Source organism: Lagenorhynchus albirostris, chromosome 2 (assembly GCF_949774975.1).
Source record: "Lagenorhynchus albirostris chromosome 2, mLagAlb1.1, whole genome shotgun sequence".
Classification (NCBI taxonomy): domain Eukaryota; kingdom Metazoa; phylum Chordata; class Mammalia; order Artiodactyla; family Delphinidae; genus Lagenorhynchus; species Lagenorhynchus albirostris.
Genome location: NC_083096.1, coordinates 133,846,531 through 133,865,245, shown reverse-complemented (window position 1 = coordinate 133,865,245; position 18,715 = coordinate 133,846,531). Strand labels below are relative to the sequence as shown.

At 41.9% G+C, this 18,715-nt stretch overlaps 1 protein-coding gene across 2 annotated transcripts in view; it reads right to left on the bottom strand.

Annotated features, from left to right (window-relative positions):
• Positions 1–18,715, bottom strand: part of TM2D1 (TM2 domain containing 1) — a 158,914-nt gene that overhangs the window by 7,717 nt on the left and 132,482 nt on the right. The window contains exon 6 of one of the 2 annotated variants that reach the window (XM_060139904.1): positions 8,154–8,259. The exons of the other annotated variant lie outside the window; for it this stretch is intronic. Within the exon in view, the coding sequence (XP_059995887.1) occupies positions 8,200–8,259 (60 nt within the window). The 3' untranslated portion in view covers positions 8,154–8,199. Of the gene's footprint in view, positions 1–8,153; positions 8,260–18,715 lie in introns of those variants that run through there. 2 annotated transcript variants of the gene reach the window in all.

Sequence of the window (18,715 nt, the reverse complement as noted above, 5' to 3'; positions counted from 1 at the left end):
AATATTATACATATGTATGTTCCAGTTATAAAAGAGTTAGAGACAGAAGTATAACCTCTCTTGCTCAAAGGAAGATTTTCCGGCTGCAGTCAAGGTTGATCTAGGCACATTTTGGCCCATCTCTTCTTCGTTTCCTCCCTCTTTTCTTTCCTCCCTTCCTTTTCTCCTCCTTTCAGTGGAAGATTCAGAAACATAGTCCCTCCCTTTATTGAGTCCACAGAATTGAGCTATAGCATGCCATGTGTGTTACCTCCTAGGGCTCCCATAACAAAGTACCACAGATTGGGTGGCTTAGACAACAGAGCTGTGTTTTCTCACAGTTCTGGAGGCTAGAAGTACAATATCAAGGTGTCAGCAGGGTTGGTTCCTTCAGAGGGCTGTTAGGGAAACTCTGTTCCATGCCTCTTCTCTAGCTTCTGAGGGCAACATTTGGTGTTCCTTGGCTTGTAGATACATCACCCAGATCTCTACCTTCAACTTCACATGGCATTCTCCCTGTGTGTGCCTCTGTCTCTGTGTCCAAATTTCCCCATTTTATAGGAACACCAGTCATTTTAGATTAGGGCCTACCCTAATGACCTTACTTTAACTTGGTTGCCTCTGTAAAGACCCTATCTCCAAATACGGGCTCATTCTGAAGTAATTTACATTAGGTCTTCTACATCATTTGGGGGACCCAGCTCAACCCATAACACAAGGTAAAGCAACAGCTATGTGTACTTGGTACTGCGGTCAAATCCAGAAGGGAGTACCAAAAAAAAAAAAAAGCCAATAATGGGATATATTAGCATAACTACTTTTTTCTTATCCTCTTTATTTTTTAAATTTAATTAATTAATTAATTTTATTTTTGGCTGTGTTGGGTCTTCATTGCTGCGTGCGGGCTTTCTCTAGTTGCAGCAAGCAGGGGCCACTCTTCATTGAGGTGCGTGGGCTTCTCACTGCGGTGGCTTCTCTTGTTGCGGAGCACGGGCTCTAGGCACATGGGCTTCAGTAGTTGTGACTCACGGGCACTAGAGCACAGGCTCAGTAGTTGTGGCACACGGGCTTAGTTGCTCTGCGGCGTGTGGAATCTTCCCGGACCAGGGCTCAAACCCATGTCCCCTGCATTGGCAGGCAGATTCTTAACCACTGTGCCACCAGGGAGGCCTTCCTCTTTAAATTTAATGTTTATTTTCATTAACATTATACATATATGAAGGAGTCAACTATTTTTATATGGCTTATTATGAAAAATAGGAGTTAACAAGCCATGCAATGCTTCCCACCTCCATTGCACACTCTCCAAAGACAATCTCTTTCAACTTTTCTGATTCTGTTAATATTTAACTATAAGTTTCCAAATAACAGATTTATGTTGCTACATGATATTTCAATTATAGAAGTTATCTATTGGCTTCCCGACATACAAGATGGGGACTTAGCTCTCTATAGGTCACACACACACACACACACACACACACACACACACACATAGTGTTCCATCTGACCAATATAGTGATGTTGTAACTCAGTTAGATCAATATCTAATGTTTCCATCACCATGACTGTGTAAATGCTGCAGGCAGCTAACTTGTGTAGGATATCAAAAATATTTTTCCTTTCCTGCACATTTTTTCCACCTAGAGTGAATAATTGGCTTGTTTTTTCCCTTGCTTGGGTTTTAATGACCTTATCCTTAATCAAATCTAAATTCTGCCCCAGTTGTGTAAAAACACATTAGTAATTATTGATTTCATTTTCTTGAGATCTCTCCCAGAACTTTCCCAACTTGGCACTGGGGGGGTTATATGACTAGACTGTTTCCTAGGGAACCCTCCATGTGGGCCTTTTCTCCTGGACTGGTCAGATGTCCAGAGAAGACTCTTCAATCCCCTTCTTACAGAATATATGTCTGGAAGCTGAGTGGGGGAAGAAGGCTGGAGTCCAAATATTCAGTCAGCCCATCAATATTCCTTGAATCCCTCTGTTTTCAGCACAGTGATCTCCCATACCTCGACTCTCCCTGCATCCCCAGTTCAGAAATCCCCTGTTTACCGTCTCTGGGAAATAAATCTCTGCTGTCATTTACTGCTGAGGAAGTCAAGTGACTGCATGGCATGGGGAGAGTGGGAGTGGAGGCAAGGGAAACTACCTGCTTCTACACCCTTTCTGCCAACCCTCCTGCTCCAGACCCACCTTTACTCTCACTTCCAGAGATCCCAGAAGCACCAGTTCCTGCCCATGCTCTCTGTCCCCAAGTCCCTCTGGGGGTCTCCCCACAAGAGGCTTTGCAGGTGGCTTTGTCCGCCTTGTCTGCTAGCTCAGTCACCAGCCCTTCACAGGTTTTGCTGTTTTTGCCGCTTCCATCCTCATTGCTCTGTTAGTGGGTTTCAGGAAGAAAGGGAGCTAAGTGTGCGTGTCCAGTGTGCCAACTTTAACTCTAAAGCCATTCTTGTCCTTCCACCAGCATGTTCTGGAGACAGTTTCAAACACCAAATGAGTGATCCAATTCCTGAGCTATCTAGAAGGTGTGGGTGACTTTGGGGAGAAGAGAGGACCTTCATCGTGCTCTGTGTGATCTACAAACAGGCACACGTACACACACGGGGACACATTCAGCCCAGCTCTTCACTCTACGTCATCTACAGCCAACCTGGGCTGAGTATTTGGAATCAGCTCCAGAGTCTTATTTTGTTCTCCATGTAATTTTCTTACATTCCCCAATTCTCTCTTTCCCCCATCTCCAATTTATTCTTGTCACTACAGCCAAAGTGTTCCTTTTAAAAATGAAAATCCTATTATCATGTCATTCCCCTACTTTAATGTCTTTACATTACTTTTAATGTCTTCTCTTTACCCTTAGAATAAAGTTCTGTACTCTATTCTTGTCCTATAAGTCCCCACCCAACTGCTTGGGGGGCTTATATTAATCTCATATTGGTCTCCCCTCCCTGGCTAAGCTGTGGCTTCCTTAGCTATTTCTCAGTTCTGTTAGGCCTTTGCACATGCTCTATACTCTTTCTGGAAAGCTCTTGACCTCTGCCCCCTAAAGACTCTATTGGGGAAACATCATTTACCCAGGGACACCTTCTCTGACTGTGTCTCAGCCCCTCCTTACATACACTCAGCTAAATGCTGCATTATACCCTCCCATGATACCCTATACTTTTGCTTTGATAGCACTTTAGTTACATGTCCAAGCTAGACTGGAAGCATCCTGAACACAGGACCTTTTTCTGTCTTGTTTACATCATCACCCTAGTCCCTAGCACCAGATTTGGCCCATAGCATGTATTCATTCCATCAGTACTTATTTAATCAACTGTACTTTTCACCTTAGAGTTTTCTAATCTTCACTCCCATCCTCACCCCAGCATACTCTCCCTTCTAAATGTACTGGTTTAATAGCAGAGAATATTAGTTAAATATTGAAAGTGTTTGGCCTGGAAAGATAGTCATAATTCCCTTCCTGGAAAACTGGGCGTGGTGCCTCTCTGTCTCTCTCCCTTGTGGAAAACAGCTCTCGTCTTCAGGATACTGGAGCAGGTGACCAGGTGTCTCTCAGCTTATTCTGCTGGCTCTCAAAGCAGAAGCTCCCCAAGATTATAAAGAGAAAGGGAAAGACTTGATTTTTGTTTTTCATAGGCAATCAGGGAAGTTGGTCGTGGTCATATAGTGAGCAAAGTCATGAGGGTTCTCATAAAATAAACTGAATGGAGGTCCCCGTTACAGAATTACAGTTGCAGCATGACGTGTAAAGGTTGCCCCCGAGATTTTTCTCATTGCTTTCCTTATATGAGAAAAAAAATGCAGCTCACAGTATGCAATAATTGGAAGTTTGACACTGAAACTATTTGTTTCCTCATCTGTAAAATGAGAAAGTTGAACTAAGTGCCCTCTAAGCTACTCTGAAACTCTGTAACCTTATTCTGAGCCTGTATAAGAGCTGTTCACAAGAACTTCTAGGTTTCTGAAAATACACTGCTCTTGAGGAAATCAAAGATTTATTGGAAGGTTTTAAAAAATATATAAACACCTTCATGAACTTGGCAAAGAATCAGGTGAAGAAAAGTGTGGATTTTCAATCTTCCAACTACGGTGCCATTCTAAAGAGTTCAAAGGTCAGCATTTTAGTACTCACACACAACTACGTAAAGACTAGAAGGGCTGAAGCCTTCAGCAGCAGCTTTTGAACTTTGTGTCATTGCTCAGAGGCAAAATGAAATACCTGCCTAACTGCAAAAGATTAAGTAGCCAAGACCTTTTTAAAAAATAAATAAAGGTACCGTGTGATACTTGGTATTATTAGTAGTAAATATTTACTCCCTTCAACATTCCATCATGGGCCTTCACTTTCCTCCCCCATTGATGTTGGGTTGCTTTGGCCACTGGAATGTTTGTGGACATGAAAAACATTGTGCTTTCCTCAATTTAGCTTCAATCTTGTGCACTGGTCACCTGCCGTGAGATACCCTGGGTAACTACTGTCTGGAGTCCAAAATAAAAAATATGGAGCAAATATAAGCTAAATTCACAGACCCTCCCAGCTGAGCTCAGCCTAACTCAGCTGAATCAGTTGATCTGCAGACCTTTGAGCATGAGAATAAATGCTTGCTGTTTTAAGCCACTGAGTTTTGAGATGATTGTTACACAGCATTATTGTGAAAAAGCTGACTAATACAAGATGCAGTGTGGGTTCTCATGAGATATAACATGACGGTTAAGGTATGGTTTCTGAAATTTGGCACATCTTGGTTTGAATCTCACTTCTGTTATTTACTAGATGTGAAATGTCATGCAATTGACTTAACCTCTCTGAGACTCTGTTTTCTCATCTGCAAAATGAAGATAATCACCAACCTCATAGCACTGTTGTGTAGATCAAATGACCTAATACATATCGAGCAGCTAAGACAGTGCCTGGTACATACTGAGGAGCCAGTAAATGTTTGCTATTATTAACAATAATAATTATTATAATTTCTATAAAATAAATCTTACTTTCCTGTTAACTTACATTATAAAACTAGATATAAAGACTTATTTGGAATATTTGGTGAAGAAGGATGAAGAAGATAAGTATTCTACCTCATGGCTGATAAGTTCATATGATATTAAAAAGGTACATTGTCTTCCAAGCAAGCGTGTCTGTGTGTATAAAAGAGTTTTGAATTACTTTGTAACAATTTCCCAAATCTGAGCTCCTTTTACAGACAGAATTTACATTTCCATGTCCCCAAGTCTAGGATATGAAGTGTGGTGTCAAGTACTAACAATCTATGTCTGACTCTACACTCTCAGCACCCAGAATTGTTCCTAAGAGTTCACATCCAATAGATAGTACATTGCTGTGGTTCCTTGCTTTCATGTACTTAACAAACATTTATTAAGTACTAGGTATTGCACTAGGTACTAGAGGTAGAGAGATAAACAGACATGGTCCTGTACCCATGGCCATCATACTTTAGCTACAGGTTGCAAATCTGTTTCACTCTGGTGTCAACTCAGGGATTTAGAGGGGCTGCTCAGAGCACTAGTTAAAAACAATTCTAGGCAGCACTTGATCTTAGTGGGGAAAAGAGTCATGGGTTTGGAAGGAGGGAATGGTTTCGAATGTTTGCTAATCCAGGTTTCGCTGGGGACAGACACATATACAACAAAATATAATTTAATGCAGTAAATGCTATTTGTGAGATAAGAACAAAGTGGCATCGCACACAGAGCAAGGAGTAATTAATTTTGCCAGGAGGGGAGTGGAGTAAGGAAAGGCTTAATTGAAGAGGTGAAATTGTAGCTGGGCTTTGGTGGATGACCAGGAATTTAGTAGGTGATGAAGTGGGAAAAGATGGTTTCAGGCCAAGAGCACATCATGAGCAAAGGCACAGAGGTGTATTAGTACATGGGGCGTTGAGGGAACAGTGAGTAGTCCTGTTTGGTTAGAACGTGGGGTGTGGGGATGATGCTGGTAGGAATGAGTTACAATAGGGGGTTGGGACCAGTCTGTACTGCTTTATTGTGTAAGCCACAGGAATCCCCGAAGGCTTTTCGGTTAGAGCATGATATGGCCAAATATGTGTCTTTAAATGGTTACTCAAGAAGAACTAGATCGGAGATAAAAAGAGAAAGAGACAAGCAGCAGAGAGGAGGCTATTGCAGTTATGCAGACAAGGGACCTGGGCATTTAAACTAGGGTGGTGTGGAGTGGGGGCCGAGAGAGAGGAAATAACATCACCAAATAGCACAAGGATGCTCTTCTCTCAAAAATGACCTAGTATTAGGGCTTCAATCAATATAAAGCAAATTTAATGGTCTAATTTTTTCATAGCTCTTGTTCTAATGTTACTGTTTGAATATGTCATTAAATCACACATATAAAGGGAGCCAGATTTTAAAATTTATCCTTGAGTCAAGCCTGTAAAGTAGGTACTAAAATTTCCATTTTACAGAGGAGAAAACTGAGGCCCCGGGATTTAAAAAGCCCGCAATCAGTGATCTTAGACTACACATCTTCTAAATGTCAAAGCTAGCATTTGAACCCAGGGCAACTTGACTCCAGAGTTAATGTTCTTAATCACTATTCTATACCATGTGAACAATTAATTCTCCAGTGTTATGGTCCATTTCCACTAATTGTTAAATCTCTCATATACCTCCTCTTTTCAGTCTGATATATCTTGACCCAGGAGACAAGCCAGTGAGTATCAGAGAAGTATTGAAGGCAGGAGAAAAGTACCTCTGAAATACTCCAAATAACTTGGACTTGAAGTCAAAGAAAAACTATTGATTTTTTTTTTCCTGAGTACTTGAGAGATTTGTCAAGTAATCTCGAATCTCTTATTCTGTGGGAATCAATGCATTAATCAATCCACAGGCACTGTACCTAGCACTGTGCTGGGGGAATAAATCACCCTTGACTCAGTCCTCATTTGAAACACAGGGGAAAGAGCCCAGGACTGTGAGAGAGGAGACATAGTTGGGAGCCCTGGCTCTGCCATGAACCTGCCCTTGGCCTTGGACAAGTCACTTCACCTTTCCAGGCCTTCCTTTCACCATTGGAAATAGCCCCAATGATGGCAAATGTCCTTATCATTCCTACATTTTTGCACCTGCCTTACGGGATTAATTGAAGGAAAAATAAAAGAGCAATTAGTATTGGACAGAAAATTGTGGTACTAAAACACACTAAATTGCACGACTGTTTTAGCAATCACTTGGCGTCTTCTGAAACAGCCTCCTAAATATGCAGGAAGAGTGTTTATCATTCCTACTCTTATGGAGCCTGACACTTCACCGAGAGAACAGGCTTTACAATGTCGCGCTTTCTCAAAAATTGCTGCATTTGAAATCTTGCGGGATATTTAAAACTTGTTTTTAGAGGACCTGAGGCACTTTGAGTTTCTCAATGCTTTATCCTTCTTTCCTTTTCATCTTGCCTGGAGAATCCCCAGTGGTGATTTTTAAACATAACTTATGTACTTCATCGAGGTCTTTGGAGTTTGGAGAGTGCAGAGTTTCCTCTGAGGCAAAATATTTTGAACAGTGGCTGCATGGGCTCACTGTTTCCTGGAGCTAAAGACTGCAAATCGATTTCTGCAGCCCACTTCTTCCAGAAGGAGACGGTGGGGGTGAGTGGGAACACGAACTTGCTTTGTCCACCTAAACAGCGCCGTCAGATTTCTCAGTCATCCTCTTGGCTTTCGGAGGAATTGCAGGAGCAATTGTTGAGCCTCGCAACAGTGAGATTCCGCTGCCTTCCAGCTCTAACAATCAAGAGACAAGTCTCCAGAGAGCACAGGCTCCAAGCAGTTATTAGAGATGATGGCATTACCGGAGCGCTGGGGCCGCCTGCCCTGCCCTACAAAATAAACGGTCCTCTTACGGCTTCACACTATGCTTTACTCCCTATATTAAGACAGGAGCTGACAGATCGGGTGAGAAGCTGCAACTTGTATTTTGGAGGGCATAAGAGATGATTGTGCTCGTTCTAATTCCAGAGCTGATCTTTTTAGCAGATTATGATGGATGACTCTCCACGGTGGTCAGTGCCTCCTGTATATATTTTAGGTGGAATGCTTTCTTTTGACACATACTTTACAGAGACATAAGTGTATCCTATTTTAATTAATGGAAGAAATGATTCATTCACAAGTGGAAGGTTTAATTAAAGAAAGGGTCAGCATGGGTCAGCCATGAATTGCAAAATATCTCTGATGTTTATTATACTCTCCACCAACTGTGCATGCTGTCTGGAGTGGTACACGGCAGTAAAGGCAGGCCCTGGAAAGAAAGAAAATGAAGTGTAATTAATTAATTCATTCAACAAATATTAATTGAGCACCTACTGTGTTTTAGGTGCTGTGCTAGGCTCTGCAAATAAAATGGTGAACAATCAGACATGATTTTTTGCACTTATGCCAGGGACAATGCAGTTGGGGGCACAAGAAAATTGAGGAACAAACAAATAGAACGCTATTATTAAAGATGGTAACATGTTTTCTGAAGGAAAAAATCATTTTGGGCTCTTCTCCTTGCAGTGTTTGGGTATTGTTTTTTAAGAATTTTAATACCCCACTTTACAGTGGGTACATTTAACTTTGGAATATATCTCTGAAGCCAATCTGACCCAAGTCTGCTAGATGAAGTATCTTATTCTTAGAAGCAGCAGTTATACATACTGAGTTACAAAATATGTAGCTTGTCACAGTAGCTCCTTCCTATGAGGAGAGAAACTTTATGCTTTAGAATCAGACAAACCTGGATTCAAATCCCGGCATCTCAGCTTAATCGATTTCTGGTCTGTGATATTACTTTGCTTTTCTGACCTCAGTTTCCTCGTTTACAGGGAAGAATAACAATACATAAGGCATTGAGTCATGTGAAAAAAATACATGAATAGTACCTAGGGCATAGCATTCTTATTAATCAGCATTAATATTTGTAATTTATCTTCTTACATTATTATTATTAAGAGTAATATTTTTCCCTCTCTTTTGCAACTTTCTTGATTCTATGTTTGTTCTGGTTGTTCATGTTATTTTCTTATCCCCTCATTTGATGACAGAGGTCATAATTTTTAAAGCACTGGACCCAGTCTGATATATGCTTAGTGATCAATAAATAACTGTTGAATGAATGGATAAAATTCTCTCTCTTTTTGGAACTGGGTAGAGAATAAGCTGATAGTAAACAAAGTCTCTCAAAGGCTTCCCATAACACTTGGAATAAAGTCTATATTCCTTATTATGGCAAACAGGAACCAACATGCCCTGACCTTTCCAGTCTCATCCAACACCATTTTCCCTCCTGTACTCAGCTTGAGCCACCAGCCTTGCCTGGAATGCCCTTCCTCTAGAACTGTGCATGGCTCACTCCTTCCAGATCTTCAGCTCTCTGTTCAACTATTTTCTCTTCCTGGAGACCTTCTCTGACCACCTTGCCTATTCATTTTCTATCTCCTCACCCTGCTTTATTTTTTCTCAAAGCATTATCACTGTCAGAAATTACATGATATATTTCAGAGTTTACGAATTTGTTGTCTATCTCCCCCACTTAGCACATGTGAACTCCTGAGAGCAGGAACCTAGACTGCTGGTGTCCAGCCCTAAGTCACCATGATACTGAATGAATCAAACAAATGAAGTATCTCTTTTCATTTTTGTAGGGAAATATATATATATATATACACATATATATATGTGTATATATATATATATATATATATATATATATATAAACTATCCAAATAGTTTCTATAGTACAGTACTCTACAAAACATAAGAAATCTTTCCCCCCAAATTTTTGCTTGCAGCACTGAATTTAATTTTTCACCACAGAATGACAGGAAGAGGGAAAATCAACTATTCTAGTGGTATGGAAAATGAAGACACAGCCAATAGGAGGTCTCCCAAAGCCCCAATTTTAATAGGATTCCTACACATTTTACTTTCTCACCGTGAGTCTGGCGCTCCTTGTAAGTTGCTTCCTTTGTGCTTAAAAAAGTAGTTACTCCTGTTCTCAAAGCCAGCAAACATAGATTTTCTTTAGTTTTCACATGATCTGGCTCAAAACAGCAGGAAACTTGAATGTTTCGTTTGGCGTCTTTCACTGTCTGAGAACAGAACTGCAAACAAGAGAGGAGTCTCCTCTTGCCCAGGTGGTCCTAGCGCTGGAGAGGACAGGCCAGAACCGTGTCCTCCACCATGCGGTCCAGGGACTGGAGGGAAGGTGAGGACCCTGGAGGCGTCCCTCGGAGGGCAGGCCTGAGCCTGGGTGTGCGAGCGTGGTGTTGCATGGTGTGAGGGCTTTGCTGGCCTCGCCTGTCTCTCCAAAGAGCCAAACAATGCCGGCTGTTCCTGGCAAGGCCGAGCCTGGCTTACTCAGATTCGTGTTTTAGGAGAGGTGCTTTGGGGTAACTGAACAGGCTCCATTTCCACCATGAGCACATCAGCCCTGGTTTCCGCTGTGCAAAAACAAAATTCTCAAAAATGTTACCGTATCAAATCGATGTGGCTTTTGTTTTATAAACAACTTTTTTTTTTTAGTCTGTGGAAACTGTAATAAAGACCAACACCATATCCAGTTGTTTTCCAGAGAACCGACTCCACTTGGGAGACTTTCTCTCAGCATGAGGGGCTGCTCTTTTTTTTCTAGCAGATATTCCTAAAATTTGACTCCGTGTGGTCAAGGGCATAGCAGTGGAACCTCAGCACCTCAGCTTGGAACCATGGGCTTCTTTCTGCTTCTGAAAGAGGGCTTCAGAGCCACTAATGGAGCACTGGTGGGAGACAGACAGTCAAGGAAGTGATCTCACAGAGGAGCTCAGTTCTGCTGGAGAAGGGGAAGACTCCCTTGTGAAGGAGGCCATGAATTTGGGGCCCACACATCCCACAGGCAATGAGAACACTTCACGAAGGCTGTGATATTCCGAGATGCCTGGAAGACTCCCTGAAGCTCATTGCTTCCAAATGCCTTCCTTCTTTCAGTACAATTTCATTGAAGACAATTAAGATGAAAGCTTACAACGGGACGTCACTGATTTTCCAACACAAAACAGGCAAAGGTGATAATATTAATGGAACAAATACGTTTTGGGAGAAAATTCTTATTATTTGCACACATTAAAGTTCACAAAATAGAGTTGAGCACCAGAAACCTTTCCCTTGTGACTGACAAACCATGGGTTATCTGCAATAATCCACTGAGGACGGATCTCATCTAAAACCGACTCCAGTGGAGAATCGACTACTGAGGGAATGTATGTAGTACATTTTCACTCCCAGATTTCATGAAGAAATGGTTAAAACTCAGCCCTTTTCAAATCTGGCTCTGTCACCTACTAGTCATGCCTCAAATCCCACATCTATAAAATGGAGATAATAATATACTTATCTAAATGTTTTGTTATGAAAATTAAATGAGATAATCCGTGAAAGTCCTTGGCATAAGGTCTGACACTTGGTCAAGTGCTCAATAAAGGTTATTTGTAAAAATAACTATTATAATAATTATAATTTATGACATTATTATTAAAATTAACATTTGTTTGTAATGATTCCTATCCATTTCATTCTATATTTTCTTCCATTTTTCACTGCCTTTTGAATTCAGAATGTCTGGTAACCTGCATATTAAGTGGTAAAATACAAAATAACTGTTCCTCAACACGAATTTCTCTGAAAAATACTGTAGGTTATGCTACAGATTCCTGTAAGCATTTTTCTAATTTGAATAGCAAAATAACACTAAAATCAGCATGCTTTTCTATCTAGACTATAAGGCCCTTTTTAGCATCTTCTTTACTATTCTCTCTTCAGCTCCTAGCACATGGGGCTGCTCAAAATATGTTTGTTGAGTAGATAAATGTTCTTTAGTCATACAAGAGAAACAACAACAACAATAAAAACAACTGCTTGAGTAGCCTCTACTTCTCTTCCATCTAACACTTTTCCAACAAAGAAATTTCCCTGGTTAGTATGGAAGTTCTAAGATAGAGGTGATCATGGGCAAAGGAAACTCTGTTCTTGTATTTCACTCTTCCTGGTGGTCTGTGTTAAAAATAAGGTCACTCTGAAGTGACAGAGTGGCATGGACATATATACACTACCAAATGTAAAATAGATAGTGGGAAGCAGCCACATAGCACAGGGAGATCAGCTCAGTGCTTTGTGACCACTTAAAGGGGTGGGATAGGGAGGGTGGGAGGGAGACGCAAGAGGGAGGAGATATGGGGATATATGTATATTTATAGCTGATTCACTTTGCTATACAGCAGAAACTAACACACCATTGTAAAGCAATTATACTCCAATAAGGTCACTCTTAGGAAAAAGCTATCTGATTGCCTAGTGCCCCTCCTTTGATATGTCATTTGAAATACTGACATTATTTTCATAGTGTCTTTCTTAAATTAGGGTTGGAATTCTTTTCTCAGCATCATCCTTTTCTTTTCATCCATTCTAGGAAAGAGCTGTCATTGTCTCATGTCCCCAGTAATTGGATAAGTGATTCTTCCTAACCTTGAAACAGCTAAGTAGGAAGTATACCCAGTGACCTTAAAATGGACAGCCCTTGCCTTTTCTAATTGGCATGTGTATTCTAGAACTCTTTGAACAATACTTTGAGATCCTAAACCTTCTTAGAAAGGGATGTGTGTGTGAGTTGTTGAAAGATGGGGAGTTGGTGATAGAGGGATCTACCTCCTTCATTTCTAGCTAAGTGACGGGGCTTCAACTTGGCCACATGGAGAGAGCAACATGTTGGTACATATAACCATGGCCTGAATGCTGACATCCACTGGGAAATCTAGAAGCTGAGAAACAGAATGACTGGCCACTTTGATGGTGGAATCAGGAGAGGGCTGCTGAGCTGGGGAAAGTCCTGCACACCCTTAATTTGATGAGACAAGGGATGAGTATTTCCCATGGACAAGATGTGGGAAATGCTGAAGAGAGAGCTAAGCTCCAGACCTTTTAAGATCTGTCCAGTTGAACCTCCTGGGAGAAGGGACTCCAGCAAGTGTGAGTCCATGGAGAATGGCCCCTCTTGAGCCAGGGTCAGCAGATAGGAGAAACATCAAGCTAAAGGAAAATGTGCATTGAAGTTGCAGTTGGAAGGCCCAAATGGGAACTTCCAGAAAAGCCCTGGAAAACACTCCACTGGAGAAAGGGGTAGCTTTAAACATTTGTCAGGCCCAAGAGCATGAGGCCAGCCTATGATAGAACCAACTCAAATAAGGGTTTTCTTGACCTTTATCTCTTCTTCCCTCCCTTGCTAACAGACCATAAGAGTCAGAAATTGGATAGCAGGCTGGGGGTTAGGGAAAGGGAGAGCCAGGAGGAAGAAAAATGCAAGGCCTCACAGACCCTATACCCCCTTGCTCAGTATGACATATTTCATTTTTTGTTGGAACATGATCTGATTTACATGTTAGAAAAATTATTCTGTCTACCTTGTGGAGAAATGACAGAGAGACAATAGAGAAAACACAAAGACCAGATGCAGGCCTATTTCACTTGTCTGCAGGAGGCATAAGGATGACTTGGACCAGGGTAACCAAGTGGAAGTGTTGAGAAGTGATCGAATTCAGAATACATTTTAAAGCTGCTAAGGACTTGATGCCTGTGAGGAAAAGAGAAGAGTTTTCTCTGACTACAACGTTTTTGACCTGAGCAATTCTTCGAGTGAATGAATCCATTACTGAGTGAATGAATGAATTGGGAGTCATTAAAGAGTTTTCAAGTAATCAGGTCAGATTTATATTTCAGAAACCTCACTCTAGTGAGGTTTAGTGAAGGATGGATTGGGGACTGAAAGCCAGGTGACTAATTGGAAGGCTATTGCAATAGTCCAGGGGAAAGACATTGAGGTTCTGAGCTCAATGTCTAGGTAGTAGGTATGGAAAGGAAGGGATAGATCAGAGAAATATTTGGGATATTAAATTATTAAAGTGTAGTGATATGATAATTGTGAAGGAGGAGAAACATAATGGCTTCCAGATGCCTGGGTGAATAATAGTTCCACCCTAATGATGAAGAACATGGAAGAAAAAGGTGTAGAGGAAGAAAAGAGAGGATAGATGTTATGATGGTTAATTTTGTCAACTTGATTGGGCTAAAGGATGTCCAGATAGCTGGTAAAACATTATTTCTGGGTGTTTCTGAGGGTGTTTCAGAAGAGACTAGCATTTGAATCCATAGACAGAGTAAAGAAAGGTTGCCCTCACCGAAGAGGATGGGCATCATCCAATCTTTTGAAGGCCTGAATAGGTTGAGGAAGGGTGAATTTTCCCTCTGCTTGAGCTGGGACATCCATCTTCTCCTGCCCTCAGACATCAGTGCTCTGGGTTCTCGGGCTTTTGGACTCAGACTGGGACTTACACCTTTGGCTCCCCTGGTTCTCAGGCCTTTGGGTTTGGCTGGAACTCCACCACTCGTTTTTCTGGACCTCCAGCTTGCAGACAGCAGATCATGGGACTTCTTAGCTTCTATAATGAAGTGAGCTGATCCTTCATAATAAATTTCTTTCTATTATTTATGTGTATGTGTGTGTGTGTGTGTGTGTGTATATATAATATATATATATATATATATATATATATACACATATATATGACAGTTACTCTGTCTCATGCTGGAATAATACTAGCAGATCATACACACTCTAGAGCTCCCTGTAGAATTGGCTGAGGTTTTGTCAGGCCTGCCATCACAGCTGGACTTCTCTCTCTGCCCAATTCTGCTTCCTCACCTGCCTGCCACAGGTGTTGATCCCTAATAAACATCCTGCATGTCAATCTCCATCTCACTCTCTGCTTCCAGAGAATCCAACCTGTGACAGTTGACACCAGGAGTGGTCCAAAAGAGTAGGTGATTATTGGGGTTTGGGAGCTGAATCACTTACTGGCTGACTGGCAAGAAGGACTCCACCACTGGTGGTAGGTAGGAGACAGATAGACTCTGGCAGTGGGTATTGACCCTGTTGTTCACAAGCTCCTGGATTGTGAATTGAAACGATGTATCAGAGGAGGGGTTGGTATTAGCTGGTGTAATGCATTAGGCATTTGAGACCTATGGGGTAATTACTAATTATTAGGACAATGGGATTGGATACTTCTTGCTAAGTGTAATTGATACACTGGAAAAAGATAATGAAAAGCAATGAGAGATAAACAAGAATTGCAAAACCAACTGTGAAAGCCAGAGGGGCTCCCTGGTAATATGATAGGGCTCTCATTTGCTACAGTAGGAGGACAGAGAAAGATGAGGCCTAGGCCCAGGACTTCATAGTCAAAGTGGCTGAATTCTAGAAAAGGTTAAATTACTAACCAAAGCATACATGTTATGCAGGGTTAGGGCCCTGGTTGGAAAAAAATTAAAACCTCACACTTGGGATTGTCTGACTGAATGCCCCTTCAAATTTTGAACTCCTAGACTCATCTGAACTCTCTCCGTCTTGAGAAATGGCCCACTGTCCTTAGTAAGAATGAGAACTCCCCCATGCTTGAAGACAGTACAGAGAATTCTGCCCTGCAAGAAAATAAGTGCCCCCTCAGGACTTTGCCCACCTCCCCTCCTTGCCAGTAGGCCTATAACTAGGATTGGGTCACAGCAATGCAGCTGGAGATGTACTAGGTCTCATAAAGAAAGGAAGCAACTCTTCCCCAAAGGTGCAACAAGACATAACCGATATGTACAGCAGAAGCTGTGGAGTAGGTGTGGAGCTAGATTCTGAGGGTTCATGATCAAGGGGACTGGAACATAATATTGGATAAGGTTGAGTTTACTGATTCGGAAGCACTCTGCTAAAATACAAGATATAATACACTGACGAGGACTCCAAGAGATGATACAAACTCACTTCTAGGACAGCTCCTAAAAGTATTGGAAAAAGCAATGGGCCCCATTAACTGAAATCAAAATGTCAGAATTGCTATTCCAGATGGTTGAGAAAGTTGTTTAAAAGGTTCACAGAAGTAGGCATGCTGGAATGGATATACTAAATAAGGCTAGAAGACTCACCAAATGGTTGTGCTCCATGAGAAGGCCAAGAAGATACACGATTTACCAAGACCAGAAAGAATGTTCTGGTAAGAATGTCAGAATGCCTCAAAGACACAAACGTGACCTTATTACCCACTGCTTAAAAACTCTTTAGTGACTTCCCATTCTATTGGGCATCATGGAAATGTTCCAGAGCCTTGTCCAGTAGGCTAAGTCTCTCAGTGGGAGAGGCCAGTTCAGAAATAGACTCACATAGCAATGGGTATAATGGGATCCCCAAAGCAGTAGAGGTTAGGTGGTGGTGCTTAACTGCTTGAAGTTGAGTGGACACAATTATATTGAGACCATAGTTAGAGCAGTGGCCAAGAGGGCTTGACCTGCAGAGATTTATTAGGATACTTAATAGAATATGGCATCCCTCAAGGCAAAAGAGATGGACAGTCAAAAAGTGTCTTAATCAGATTTTACCTCCAAAGAAATCAAGGATAGATGATCACGGGGCTGAAGGCAGTTACCCTCATTTTAAAAAGGGACAGTATCTTGTCTAGTTTCTGGACTTGAATCTATTTTCAGACCCAGACTCACTAATTCAACAGAAGGCCAGGTCTCCAGGAGGAAGAACCCTGTAACACCCCAGCAAATGGTAATGATTTCCCTGGTCCTTCTCCAAAAGGAATAATGGCCATGTAGGACCTAATTACACACTGAGGAAAAGGAAATACCCAAACATTTCAAGGACTATCAGACACAGTATGAATAGTCAGAGATCTGAATCATCATCATGGAGCCTCTCTTAGAGTAGGGGACTATAGGTGCCAAGTAATAGATGGAATCCTGGCTAAAGTCCAGTTTACTCTGTGTTCACTGGGTCCATGACCCACGAGTGGTCACTTCCCCTGTCCCTGAATTTATAATTAGATTTGATATACTTGGTGCCACTCCCATATTGGGTCCTTGATCTACAGGATCAAAGCTACCGTAGTGGGTAAAGTCAAGCGGAGGTCTCTGAAAATGTCCTACCCCCACCCCATCCAAAAGAGTAAATCAGAAACAATATCACGTTCCAGAGGGATGGCAAAAATTAGTTGAGTAATCTATTGTCATCATCTAGGAGCCATCTGGAGCCATCTCTGCAAGGACTAGAGTGGGGAATTAAATGAAGATATGGTGGGATCTCCATGAGGAGGCTACCAAGCCAAGTGAGAAGTAGTGGCAAGAGAGGAGGCAGGAAACCAGGAGCCACGAAAACCAAGGGGTGAAAGCATCAATACCAGCAGAGAAATATAGTAAGGTCTGAAGGTGTCCACTGAAATTGGTAAATAATATATCACTAATGACCTTAGAAATAGGAATTCTAGCCAAATCAGTCATTTAACAAACATTCATTGCATATGTTACCTACTGCTAATAGGTGGTTGAAATAGATATGATCCCTTAACTCATGAAAATGTATAGTCTAGTGCAGGGGTCCCAAACCCCTGCGCCGCAGACTGGTACCAGTCTGAAGCCTGTCACACAGCAGGAGGTGAGCAGCAGGCAGGTGAGCAAAGCTTCATGTAAGCTCCCCATTGCTCACATTACCACCTGAACCATCTCCTCTCCCCCGCCCCCTTCATGGAAAAATTGTCTTCCACGTAACAGTCCCTGGTGCCAAAAAGGTTGGGGACCGCTGGTCTAGTGGATAGTGGTGAAAGCCAAATTTGTGTGGAATAAAAGGAAAGGAAATAAAGTCAGTAAGTGTGTATTACTTAAGGTTTGGAGATAATAGAAGTATAAAAATATATGGACACTTAGAGCTACAAGTCCACACCCACCTCCATAAGTACATATTCATGAAGCCCAAAAAGAACCCCTTGGCTCATTCCTAGTCGGTTTCTGTGTGAGAGGGGCCAGCTTACCTACCCTCAAACATCTTGATCCTGAGAAGTTGATTCTTGAGCCAAGATACAAAGGATTAAGTGTGAAGTGTTCAGGGGGCTGCGGGGCTGAAGGGGGAGTGTTTCCCTCTTCCAGTTACTTTAGTTGGGAGGGAAGAGAAAATTCTCTGGCATTTATGCCTGATACCTGCAACTTTCTTGATGAGATAGAATCCAGAACCATCTTAATGGTTGGGTGTGGGCTTCACTGTATCTGGGCAGACAGGTCTGGGCTGGCTGTATTCAACCAAAGTAACCACAGGTTTCTTCTCAGCCTTAATGGAAACCAAGCTAGGTATTTCAAACAGAGGGGACTTAAGACAGAGAATTGGTTACAAAGATGATGGAAAGTTGCAAGGGCAAAAATGGCAAGCAGAGGTAACCCAAATATTTGTAACTACAGAAAGCAGCTATGAGTCAAATGCTATGGGAACAAAAGAGAAGAGAGAGGGCCTAGAAGAGGTCAGAAGAGGTCCCCACATACATGCTGGTGCTCAGAACTTGGGGAGGGTGTGGCTGGCTGGTGCTGGTACTTTTAAGAGGGAACAACGCAACTGGTTTGGGGAGTGCCAAATGAAGCTGGGAGCTGAAGCCATAGCTATACTTTGCTGCTGTTTTTCCTGTAGTGACACCAACACTAAAAATAGAAAAAGTCCTTCTACTTCCTTCCATCTTCCAATGTCCCTCCAGTTCTCCCCACTGACGTTCCATCAGCTAATAGGAAGCCACCTGGCAAAAGTTTCTCAGAAGCATAGTTTGCAGACCCTGACCCCAGCATCACAGAGCAGAATGTAGAGGAGTGGTTTTGGAGCTGAACAA